The sequence below is a fragment of the Macroventuria anomochaeta genome (genome assembly GCF_010093625.1).
Source record: "Macroventuria anomochaeta strain CBS 525.71 unplaced genomic scaffold BU25scaffold_2, whole genome shotgun sequence".
Taxonomy (NCBI): domain Eukaryota; kingdom Fungi; phylum Ascomycota; class Dothideomycetes; order Pleosporales; family Didymellaceae; genus Macroventuria; species Macroventuria anomochaeta.
The window spans coordinates 849004-861418 of NW_022985363.1; the positions used below are offsets into that span (position 1 = coordinate 849004).

Below are 12415 nucleotides of genomic sequence, written 5' to 3' on the forward strand. Positions count from 1 at the left end.
ATCGACAGCTGAGAGGTGGTGTTCAAATTTGAAGAGAGAACAGACCTTGGAAGTATTCACTGGCGAAGAGAAGGCGCCGAAAGCTGAGTGAAGAACTTCGAAGATGAAGGGAGGACAGGCCTGATAAAAGTATAACAGCACGATCCCTTGCAGTACAATGCGCAAGAGTCGAGCTGATTGCGTAACATGAGTGTAGAAATTACAGGTCGAGATGACAATCGATGCTTTGCTGCACTCACTAACAAGTAGCTGTGAGATGTTATTCGTCAATGGAAAATACATTATGAAAACTCGTTTGATAAACAGCTATCGTGATTTGGAAACGTCAGAGCATGAGCCAGGCCTTCAAGATGGAGCATCCTCGGCATTCGATCAGTCCGTCCGTTGTTCCTCAGTGATATCCTGTTTCCTTACTCCACGACGCTGCCACCATTTCACTAAGCCCGAAACAACGTTAAGGAACAAGAAACCTATGCCCAATACCAAAGCTATGCTTGCCTCCTTCGACATTCCTCTGCCAGACGTGCTGGGGATACTTGGAAATGTGGGTTCAACCACTGTGACTGGGCTCGTGGACGTGCGGATGGCTGTCGACATCCAAATGTCGGAAGTTTTTTTCGTTCTTGAAGTTGGCACTGTGTGCGGAGGAACTGATGTGACGATTTTGACCAGAATTGACACTAAGCGGGTGATGTTGACCGACGAAGACAGGTCCACACAAGCAGTCACTTGTTGTGCTCGGCTGTCACAAAACTCCCAAGCTCTCGGTACCCCTTGACTGTCTAGGTGTGTCTGCATGCTTTCCAATTCATGGTTTTGTCTTGCCATAGTCGCCTCCATATCGCTCAGTTGCGAACTCTAGGATGCCGCCGCCGATTGGGCTTGGGTAGCTGCCAATATTGTTCGCGCACGCATGTCTTTTAGAATGAATGCAAGAGCTTTTTGGGATGCATCATTCTCATCGTTCCCCTCTGATGTAAGCTTGTAAGAGATTGGAGCACAGATGCCGAATAAATAGCTGTAGCTACTCCTAAAACTTTCAAACCCCAATCCAAAAGATATTCTTTTTGCTCTGATAGGACCTGAGGCTTCCTGGACCTCGTCGAGGCAATCGATGGCAACTGAGAGGATTCTTCCTTTGAAACTTGCGTCTATGGTTGTGGGTCAGTTGGCTCATCCGTAGTTTGAGAAGTGACGGCATCCGTTTGAGAATCGTGGTCTTCGACTATGTCTATCGGTATCGGCATGTTTGTAGAAGCATAAAATTCAGGCCCGCGGCCGCTCTTTTGGTCTAGGCATATACGTAGATCTGTCAGGCGTAAAGATCTTGGTGGTGTATGCGCTGATAATGCTTCTGCAGGAAAGTATCACAGATTGTTTGTACGCAGACGCAACCTTCCTCATCTACTCTCTCTCGCATCCCTCCCTTTATTGTACCTGCAGTTGTTGTTATCCTTGTTCTATTGCACTTCTGCGTGTGCTGTGATGTTCTTGTTCTTGTTACTCCTTGCGCGTCGTGCGCCACCATCCTCACTTCCACGCTGCCTTGCCGCTCTCTCCTCTGCAGCTGCTCCCACGCTCTTACTAGCAAAGTCTGCTTATGTAAAATTCCACAACAATCTTGGCCAATTACAGCAACCTTTCATTATAGCCAATCAGAGGTTTCCCCTGGTGCACCACTACCAACGGTTTTAGATGCTTCCTTCCGAAGCAATTATGACATAGTGGGTAGAGCTGAATTTATGGCTAGAGTGAGCAAGGCTGAAGCGTCCGCTCAGCTTTCCAGGCTGTGCAAACATTGTTGTAGACTCATTGGTGGAGTGCGCCTGCTCTTGAAGTGGCTTACGCCTCAAACCTTGTGCGCCTGTGCATAACCTTTAACAAGGGCATCATTACGCCAATCTCCTAACACATAGGCGTCTTCTTGGCTTTTGAGGGGTAAGGCTGAAGCAGGCTTAGATTGAAGAAAATCACGAGGCTTCCGAGGCCTGCAAAAAGCAAGTGTCGAACTCGAATTTCGGTAGAAACTAGGTCGTTTATGTTTATCTCTGTAGTATAGCCATAGTTGTGATGTCGAAAGCCATACCAGACTCGTCTCCTGGCGATCCAAACAGTGCTTTCTTGACCGCCACTTTGGGAGTGACCCTCGGCTTGGTCGGGGTTGTTGGGTTTGTTGTGAGTGTCCTTGCTTTAAGGAGGAGGCAACAGGAGGGGCGTACGCAAGGTCAGGATGAGAAGATACTTCCTAGATCATCATTTGGTAAACGGACTAATGATTTGTAGCAACATATATGTACTGGAGTATGTCTGAACCGCTTCTTCGTCAAATACACCCTCATATGTCGGTAACTCACAAGTTGCTGACCCCCCTTGATAATTGGAACGATGATGAGATATGTCTTTTTGGCCCAAAGAACAACTTCGTGGGTAGATGACATCATAGTTTTCAGACAGAGGGGGGTCAGCAACTTGTGAAAGTCATTATATGTGATATCTTGCGGACTGTAACGCTTTCTTGAGACACATACTCTGTCTATGTGACCATAAGCTGTGAGCGATGTGAACTTCTAGAAAGAGGCTGTGAAACTTTCACCACTTCTTCCGCAAATTCTTGTCGTGTAGCAGGCGGCTGCCGAGCATGAACAGCGATGCAATGGTAATTGTGGTACACTAGTTTTCGTTAGTAGGTTACCAAGTCTTCATATCAACTGTACTTACCGAGAAGACTATCAGCCACCAGTACCCCTCTTTCGTATCATCGCTCGTGATCAAAGCACTACCAATCGGTGTTCCAACCAGACGAACAACAGCAACAACACTGTAGAATGCGCCTACTCGTGTCCCCAGGTTCTCATCTGGTGTGATCTGTTCTACAATCGATGGTAATAGTGCGGTGAAGTTGCCAGTACCAAAGCCATAGAGGCAAGCGAAGAGCACAGTCACAGCGAGAGAGTTGATAAGCTGCCAGATGAAGATGTAGATGCATCCCGTGAACATCACCATAGGCCAGAGTAGGTTGAGGCGGCCTATGCGATCGCCTAAAAGACCTCCACTGAAAGCTTCAGCTAGACATGATGGTATCAAATACGGCACGCGCCCAAGATCCTGCACCCGTTCATCATGGACAGGAAGTACTCGCTGACATTGTTGCCAGGGTATGCTGCATTTGTGTACATCTCTGATCTACGTGAGTACAGAAAACGACGTTCTATAAGGCCGGGAGCCTACTGATGTAGTATAAAGGGATCCACTGTCCCAACTGAGCGAAGAAACCTCTGATGCAAAGGACCGCATAACGTAGGTCGAGGAAGCCGCGAAACTCGATGAGCGAGCCGCAGTTCCTTGGCTGGTTCTTTCCAATAGGCTTGCTGGTCGATATGGCCAGCGAGATTGAGTAGAGAACGCTTTAATAGTCAATGACTTGTCATCTGTAATGGCGACGTTGACCACTTACGCGACCTTCAGCGCTGCCACGCGCAGCATCCACTGAAATCCCAGAATGGACAATAGACGCTCAAATATGAGAGGGAATTTGATACCTCCCAGAGCAGAGCCAGCGGTAACAAAGCCCATAGCTACTTCCCGTTGTTGCTGGAAGTGTTGACCAACAACGGTAAGTGCAGGCTGAGCGCCAAAGGCAGCAGCGAAGCCCATGAGTAGGCCTTGAACTAGGAAGACCTGCCAAAATCGACCAGCCTGTGCAAAGGACATAGCAAGCAAGCCAACTGCTGTGCCGCTACCTGCACCAATGCGCAGCTACTATGCACCGTTAGCTGTTGCTCATGTGGATTTTGGAGCGCCAACACCAAATCTTATGCCGTAGTAATCACATAGTGCCCCAGACACCGCTGCTAGCGAGTTCGTCAACGCTATCTGCAGCGTCCTGATGAAGGCGATCACCGACGTTGGGGTATTCTTGAGGAAGTCATGGCTGTAGTAGTTGTGGAAGAAGCCGAAGCTATTCAGAACACCCATGGAACAATAGTAGACCAAGATGGAGCCAACCACGGTCATCCATGTAGCCACACCGCCTTCACGTTCTTCTTTGATGATGCATGTTTCGGAATCAGTCGTGCTGTCTGAGGCTCGATGCTCGACGCTGTTGTGGAACTTTTCGGACATCGTGCAGGCGATATGACGAATGTCGCGTTGGAGTGGAGGATACAGCCCGCATTCCGGAAAGCGTCTTCCCTGTACATATGCATGCCACTCAACTTCTCAGAACAGGATGTGTACATCCAACACAACAGCGCTTGCTCAAGGTCCGTTGACAATGTGATGCCGCTATGTTATCTGAGGTACGTCGGGAGGAAAGGAAGGAGTCGGTATCTTGCATTGGACATGGTTGGTCCCTACCACGTCCGTGGATGTCATCCTTCGTCCTGACAACGGCCGAAATGCAATCCAACAGGGAAAAGGTCGGCGTGATTGCAGCGAGATATGTGGGTTTGTGAATCCTGGAATGCAGACATGTTCGTATAGGGCTCTGTCGTCCATAGGTGGGAAGGCTATACTTCAAGCGGCTTAACGCTCAGCTGTGACACAGCTTCGGGAAGCGCGTATATGTGGAAGGGTTGAGATGTTGATTGATCCTAAGAGCTATGGGCTAGAATCGATCGAGACTATATAGTAGAAGGGGATAGCAATGAAGGGTTAGGGAAGCAAACTGAGCTAACCGAATGAGCTGGACAATCAGTGCAGCGGACCGTTAACAAACACTGCAACGGACCGCTAGCAGCAAACAGATGGCGATCGGTGGATACCTTCACTCCCTCCGACAGTATATCTGTAAGCGGGTGTCTCCCGAGACCAGGTCGATAGACTCTCCGGCGGTCGCTCTGAGCAAACTGTTTTAGTGGGAAGCTCGTAATGTACGTTACTGTTGTATGATGCACGAGCATTGGATGACGTCCGATGGAGGGAAATTTGGCCTCTCTGTTCTTTTTGTGTTACACGGGTCGTAGTAATAGGCCAACAGGTGTTGGAAGAAAGAGGAAACTTTGTCGTAGCTCCCTACACCCCCAGACCGAATAGACAATAGCCGGTCATTCCTACACGTCATTTGCCAGTGACCTGGCGTTGGTGGACATCGAGGTCGGATGTTGGAGATCATGCATTCCAAATGTAGCAGTCGATCCGGGGAAACGGCCAACAGGTTCCAAGTTACACATGAGCCTTTCTGATACGCTCGGTCAATTGATCTGACGAGCGGTGCGGTAAGGATTCCTGGTCGACATATCTGCACGTCCCGTACATTCACAGGGTGTTTGATCGTTCGTAACTGGACTTTCTACCATCTTATCAGCACAAATACGCTGCGATCTGGTCCCCTTAGGTTTCATGCCTTCCACGATTTTCCTCACATGCCCTCCAATGTTCCCATGACTACGCCGGCTTTCGGAACGGTTCGTACGTGACGACTGTTGTTGACTTGACGTGTATGCGCTTCGAGAATTGATATCTGTTGCGGTATCGGTCGGTCTGTACAAGGTTTGACTATACCCCTGACAGCCTACCCTAGTCTAGTGTGTGACAGGTCACTGGCCTGAGGTCAGGTATATAGTCGTCATTTCCCAGCTAGATAGCAATTCAGTACAGTATTCCATTGACCCGATAGTCCTACGTTGTCATTTACCGTAGCTATCGGTATTCTACAGTGGCACACACCGCAACAATATCTTAGCCTGCCATCGAGGAAGGCTCCTATCTTCCCTGAGATGTTGGAAGGAGATATGTTGTCTTCGCCCACTGTTATCGTAGTCGTGAGCGCATCTCTACCGCCCATAATACTTCTCCAGAGTCTGGTCTCGTCATAAATAGGACTCTCTTCGAGGTTGTCGTCGTACTAGTCTTGATAATACGAGCTATTGCCAGAGCAAGCTGTTTCGTCGTCGGAGATGAGAGCACAGTCGACTTGAGTTCCTCAATCAGCCAAGCATCTCGGTAGTCGCAGTGGAGTGGAAGATTTGGAAGGCCAGGAAGAGCGTGTGAACAGTGTTTTTTTCAGGGCAGGGGCTGTGGAAGGGTTGAGATGATTGGTTTGACTGGTCTGTCTGTGAGCTATGGCAAGGATCGATCGGGACTATATAGTAGAAGGAAATAGCAGTGAAGGGATGGGGAAGCAAACTGAGCTAACTGAATGAGCTGGACAATCAGTGCAGCGGACCGCTGGCAAACACTGCAACGGACCGCTGGCGAACAGGGGCGGATGCACACGCTATTGCTAAGTTGACTTCGGCAAAATACCATTTGAACTGTTCGACTGCGTCCCAGGTATAATCTGTCGAAGCCATCAGGGGAGCCAGCATAGCCGTACGCCGGATAAGGACCGCGTAAACACTGAAAAGTCGGTATCTGTAAGGGACGTATATAAGCTGCCGGTAGCGAAGACCAAAGAAATAGAGATTTTCTGCCTCATAGGCATCTGAAGTGGTAGCACTACAGGAATTGGCAGGATCAGAACCAACAAATCGATGACAATGTCCAGGACTGAAAGAGCCATGTATTTTGTGTACTGATCGAGGCAGCTGGCTTCATGTGCAAGCCTCAGATCCCAGCTCGCAGCGATCGGCTTGCATCCAAAGACACTCACTGTGACGTAGGCTGTTGCGTAGGCGACTACAACGGTAAGGAGAATCCACACCAGTGAGCGATACCATCTATGTGGTGCTAGTCGAAGGTAGAAGAACAGAATCGAGACTTCCGTAAAAGCCAGACTGGTCGCGTACAAGATGGTTCCCGCAAGTGTCCACTGTATGTCCGGATTAGGCAAACCAGAGCAACGTCAACGATCTAATGCAAACCTTTTGAAAAGTTGACTGAAGTCCTCGACTTTGACATCCCAAAGGTGGTACCCAAGGCCAGCGCTCATATCTGCGGTCTGCTTAGTGGTACAACATTTCCTGAAAGTGGAGCTTACGTACGTGGGAAACTGAAGCCAAGGAGAACGAAACTGCATATTAGTGCGCACATAACCATATCTGATGGCAACGCGTCAATTCTGAAGGTACTATAAAGGTGATCTTGAGGGAATAAACTCATAGTCGTCAAGTTGGATACCATTCTTCGTCACGTGCACTCGCATGAAGAGCCATAAAGCCACTGCGACAAGGGCAAATATTGTCGTTGATATGTCAACGACCTTGAGACCTTGGTGAAGGTTGGTGGGATCTGTTATATGTCGAGTGTAGCCCGGTGATGGATCGACCATGTGTTCGAAGTAAGTCTTCACGATGGAATTGCTGGTAACTTCGGCCTGCGTCAATTGCGTTTATGAAAGGAGCGTAGGAGTGAGACGGTGGTTGACCGAGGCGTTTCCCGAACATTTCCTCGCGGGAACAATGGCCTTGTATACCAACACCGTGCCTCACTCCAAGAAGCTGACGACGCGATCCGATAGTGACTCGTTCATAAATGCTTGGATTATTCCTTGCCGGATGATATGATCTTCCCGTTTCCTCTTCCCGTCGCCGTTTCGGCTCAAATGGCACGTTCTTGACAGGCCGAGATTCATTTGCCCCACAAAAGGCCCGGCGCCCTGACGCTACTACACGGGCGTGGCACGGTCGCTATTGAATGCACAACTCCGCTTCCTGTAGGATCGTAATTCTCAGGAGACATTGATAGTAGCTGTACCTCGCCGTGGCATTAAACGGGTACATGTGCCGGCTTTGAATATGCTGCATCTGAAACTCCACTTGGCAGAACACGAGAACAAGCTTTCGACGAGCTCGTCAACGTTCTTTGTAGCACATAATTGGAATTACTATTTCACTTTTTCAACGCGAGCGAACGAGCGTGGAAAGTATTGTAATCCTGGTTTACTGTTCCGTGTCTGAATCCTTCAGCGGTCCCAGAGGGCTGATCGAAAGAACTTCAGGTGCAACATGTTCCATTCATTTACCATGATAAGACATTGACTCGAATGCCTTGTATCCAGGAAAGAAGTCTTGTTTGCTCGCAAAGAGCAAGGTTGACCTCCACCCACCGAAACGGAATCCTGGAGCGGGTAAGAGATCGGAATTAAGGGAAAGGGAAGAGGAAGGACAATTGAGAAGAAGAGACATTTCCTGATCTGCAAACTGACGAGACAGGACGAACCATGTCTGTGTGATGCGACTTGATCGTCTGAGTTCAGTGCGACTGCGGAGAAAATTGCAGCAGATCTATAACGCTCATTACGAACAGGTATCGATGAAAGTCAACAGTGAAGAGACTGCGATCAGCAGTAGGTATACCAGCCAAGACGCGAGGAAGACCGTTAAGCATGGTAGATCGCACGCACACATTACGAAGGCGTCGTAGTCTGTCGATAGGGGTTGGGTCGAGAGCAACTGCTAGACTGGAAGGTGCATTCACTCCAGATCCTAAGGCGCCCAGAACGAGGCTGTGAGGCTGTAAGATAAGGCGAAGGAGCTGCACACCAACGTCCAGCCTGCATATACAATACTGTCGTCCCTTCAACGCAGGTTTTGTTTCTCGGTACTGTAAGGGTCGCTCCCTCGAATCTAAGCGTTGTCAAGCTTTGCGCATTGACCAAGAAGCGTGTCCAGTCTCCAGTGACCAGGTGGTTGGCATGCAGTCCAATGGTTCTATTCTCAGCTGCAACTGCTTAGCTCGGTCCGAATGCCTGTCGGCTGCAGGTGGAAGATTACATGCAAACAGTAAAGGACTTAGGTCCCAACAACGACAGTCCCTGCTTGCGAGGGGCGAGTCGTCAAAGGCAGCCGAGATGACACGACGCTAACTAATGTAAGGGTTACACAGCAGTAGGCGGCCGAATGCAGCAAGAAAGGGAGCACGACACCGCCAAGTGGCTAGAGCAATAATCTATACGAGTCGCAATTTTGTATGTGTGGGCGCCGGAGTGTTGCCTGTCTTGGTGTTGTATGCGGGCAGGCGTGCTGTGGTTATGTGAAGAGATGCTGAAGTTATGATAGACATTATTGGGGCAGAGGTTGCTACGGGAGCGTCGTCGTGTTCTCAGTGTTCGATGATGAAAGCTCTTGCGGCGCCATGCGGCTTCTGTGCAACACCAGGCGCTGGCCGCTCTTAGCATGGTGTTCGCTCGTATTCAGCGTTATTCTTGGCAATCACGGTATCGCAATGAAGGTCCTCACCAATCAAACTCTATCGTTTGCTCAGTCACCTCCTAACGCTTCTTTCTTTACCTGCGGCGAACTCGGCCTAATAGCCTAAATCTGCATGGCTCAGCCCTGCCCGCCCGCGCCGCCCCAGCGCCGTTCATCTCAGCTGTAGATAGGCTCCCGGAAAAGGGTGCGCGCATTTCTTGTCATTTCCTTGCGCATGTCCCTCACAGATCCTGTTCTCTCGCGCCCTCATAACTGTCACCTGTCACCACTGCCAGATGTTGCAATCTCTACCGAACATACTCGCGAGCAATCCAAAGATGAACGCCCTATTAAGTGCTCCTAGGAAGTAAGGATCAGCATGTGCGGTCATGGCCCGCCCACGGTTTCATGATCTGCGTTCACCGAACCTTTGCTGACCAGCACTCTCCAGACCCATAATAGCTGCGATTTCGATAATCACAGCATTGATAGTCCTCTTCAGATTCTACGGCGATGTACCAGTCGACGTTTACAGAAACTATGCGCCTGGAGAGTCGATACTACCTGCGACAACACAGAATGATAAGCCACAGCCCGGTTACTTCAAGGCGCAGCCAGAGTGGGATTGGAAGGTGCCAGACTTTGCTGGCTGGAAAGGCTATGCCCGGAACCCGCGGAACCGCGACATTATTGTCTTGACGGCGAGTGACGGTGGAGGCCACAACAGCGCTATTCCCAACGTCCTCGAGCGAGTGCTGGACGACCGTGAGAAGTACTGCGCAAGGCATGGCTACACAAACCTGTGGCTCAACACCAGCCGTTACGATATTGGCGAGGCGCATAGGGTAAGTTGCAGGATTCAAAAACTACTCCATCAGGCTGCATGCTTACACGGATTTACAGACTTGGTCCAAGATCCCTGCTGTCGCCGAAGCCTTCTCCCTCTACCCAAGCGCCGAATGGGTCTGGCTCATTGATACCGACATTATCATGATGGAGCCAGACTACGACCTGGTCAAGGAGATTGTTGGCCCCGACGCCATCAAGCGCGGCCTGATGCGCGACACGCCCATTCTCGACGGCCAGCTCAAGAAGAACCCCACCAACATCAACACCCCCAAGAACTTCCGCGTCGAGGACATCGACATTCTGATCACCCAAGATCACCAGAGTGTCAACACCGGCAGCACCTTCTTCCGCCGCTCCGCCTTCACCCGCTGGACCCTCGAAATGATGACCGACTACACCATGCTCATGGGCCAGGACCACGTCGGCGCAGAGCAGGATGCGATCAAGCACCTCATGCTCGAGCACCAGCTTGTGCGCAACCACGTGGGCATCTACCCCCAGCGCAAGTTCAACGCCTACGTACAAGGCGGCGACAACATGGGCTACCGTGACGGCGACCTTCTCGTACACTTTGCAGGCTGTTGGGTTGGCGGCAAGTGCCAGGAGTGGTTCGAGGAGTTCTGGGGCAAGAAGGGGCACAAGGACGTCTGGAGGCCTGAGACCGGCAACGCATGAAAACACAACAGATGAACGATTGCGATCATTTCAGCGAGCACATGAGCGAACGACTTCTTCCGATCGACACGCGAGCATACCTACGACCCTTCACTTCTTCCCTATACTGTGTGTTCCGGCTTCCTACGAGTGAGCGAGCATACGTTTAATTCCCTGTGAATATACCCTGTAACGGACATATCTGAGCGAGCGCGCAAGAGCAGGATCCGGCGTTTCTGGCGCAATGCAAGGCTGCACAAGCTTTGGTTGCAACGATGCATTTCTAGCCGGCGTTTACCATTCACAATTCACCAAATTCCCTGAGCATGCTTATCTTTCTCTTCCTGGCGGCTGAGTCCTATCGCCCTTGCTTCCCTTCGGCACACGGCAGCCTCAACGGTTTTGAAGGCGCGCACAGGCGTGCTCATCTGCAAGGACGTTTGGAACCACGCATCCGGGTGAACCCTTACCCTTGTGCAGATCAGGTTCGGCCGCCGTTTGAGGCTGGATATACCGTTTGGGGCGTGCGCTGAACATGTACTATGAGAACTGTCATGGATGAGTCGGTCGACCGTTGGGTTGTGGCTTGATCAAGATCTCCATCGCGTGGTTGCCGACGTGTCAGCGGCTCGACACTGACAAATCTAGGCCAGCAAGCGCGTTCTTGCTTCAAGTACACTTTTGACAGGTACAGAGTAGAACACAGCAGAACACACTCAGCGAACAAAGACACAAAAGAGCATGCATGCCTCGGGGCTTTTGATTTGAACAAACTATTCAAACAAGCAACCATACGCGGAAGGTTTCACTGTTCACTCCCGCATCCCAACTCCTACTCCCCGAACAACTTATCCGTCCCATCCAGAACACACAACGCCTCCACATAATCCACCAAATCCAATATCTCCTCCCTCGTCCTAAACTTCCTACTCGCAGCCACAACCTCCAGCACCTTCGCCTCACTCACCGCCTCTATCTGTCTTCCCAAAGCCCTCGTATCCTTCGATCACCGCGGCACATCGTCCACAGTCTCATACGGCAGCGCCGTGCAGCGCCTACAGCCCGCGGTCTTGAAACCCTCTTAGGTAGCAGCGAACCGACTCCGTCCGACCGTTCTGCCTATGATCTGGTGGGGCTGCAATTGCACGTTCTCGTTGTAGGCTGTGGAGCGAAATGTCTCCAGTTCGCGCTCCCACGGAGCTAGACTTGGGGGTTTGAGCTCTGCTTTTCACTCATGATACGGGTATATCGCGTCTAAAAACTTGGCGTAGTCTTTCCAGTCTGCTAGCACGGCAACTTCGAGATCCTCTTGCTTGCTCAGCAAAGTTCGCAAGAATTCCCCGGTGCGCGGCCTGGAGATCCCTGCTTCAGTGGGGAGGACGAGATGCAGCATAGCACGGTCTTGCGTGCGTACCCACGGTCCGTTTGGCGCGGGGAGGCCGTTGTGGACAGAGCCCGAGTCGAACTCGGCTTGTGCGTAGCGGACGAGGAAGCCGTAAGATTGGAGGTCGAGTGTGGCCAGTTTGATAGCATCACAAAGCTGTAGTCCGTAAGGGTCAGGGTAGGAAGCTATGGGGTCTTCACTGCGTATGAAGCGCGCGTTGGGGTGGAGGAGTTCGCGCCAGTTCTGCGCATTCGTCCATTTTGCGACGATGGCGGCATTGAAGCCTTCTGCGACCTGCATGACTCGCCGCTTTCTGGGTAGTGCTCTGGGAAATAAGATTTGCATTGCTTAAACGGATTTGAAAGTTTGCTTCTCCTATACACATGCGACAGGAGTGCCCTTTGCCAGGCAGATGACCTTGGCACCTGAGCCCGAATGTCTTGGAGCAAATTACCTA

At 50.8% G+C, this 12415-nt stretch overlaps 4 protein-coding genes across 4 annotated transcripts; 1 reads left to right on the forward strand and 3 right to left on the reverse strand.

Annotated features, from left to right (window-relative positions):
• Positions 1-2589: 2589 nt before the first annotated feature.
• BU25DRAFT_470800 (MFS general substrate transporter) lies at positions 2590-4122 on the reverse strand (the record flags this gene model as incomplete). The annotated part of the gene is made up of 6 exons (XM_033710799.1): positions 2590-2670; positions 2719-3052; positions 3094-3178; positions 3229-3404; positions 3455-3756; positions 3805-4122. 6 exons carry the CDS (start codon positions 4120-4122, stop codon positions 2590-2592), a joined length of 1296 nt encoding a protein of 431 aa, XP_033566995.1.
• Positions 4123-6152: 2030 nt separating this feature from the next.
• BU25DRAFT_427630 (uncharacterized protein) lies at positions 6153-7210 on the reverse strand (the record flags this gene model as incomplete). Its single annotated transcript, XM_033708458.1, has 5 exons — positions 6153-6354; positions 6468-6751; positions 6833-6873; positions 6924-6980; positions 7060-7210. The coding sequence occupies 5 exons, from the start codon at positions 7208-7210 to the stop codon at positions 6153-6155; spliced, it is 735 nt and encodes a 244-aa protein (XP_033566996.1).
• A 2199-nt stretch (positions 7211-9409) lies between these two features.
• On the forward strand, positions 9410-10595 carry BU25DRAFT_427631 (glycosyltransferase family 34 protein; the record flags this gene model as incomplete). Its single annotated transcript, XM_033708459.1, has 3 exons — positions 9410-9438; positions 9523-9916; positions 9975-10595. The coding sequence occupies 3 exons, from the start codon at positions 9410-9412 to the stop codon at positions 10593-10595; spliced, it is 1044 nt and encodes a 347-aa protein (XP_033566997.1).
• A 990-nt stretch (positions 10596-11585) lies between these two features.
• BU25DRAFT_83490 (uncharacterized protein) lies at positions 11586-12391 on the reverse strand. Its single transcript, XM_033712155.1, has one exon. It carries the CDS (start codon positions 12301-12303, stop codon positions 11803-11805), a length of 501 nt encoding a protein of 166 aa, XP_033566998.1. The 5' UTR covers positions 12304-12391; the 3' UTR covers positions 11586-11802.
• Positions 12392-12415: the final 24 nt, after the last annotated feature.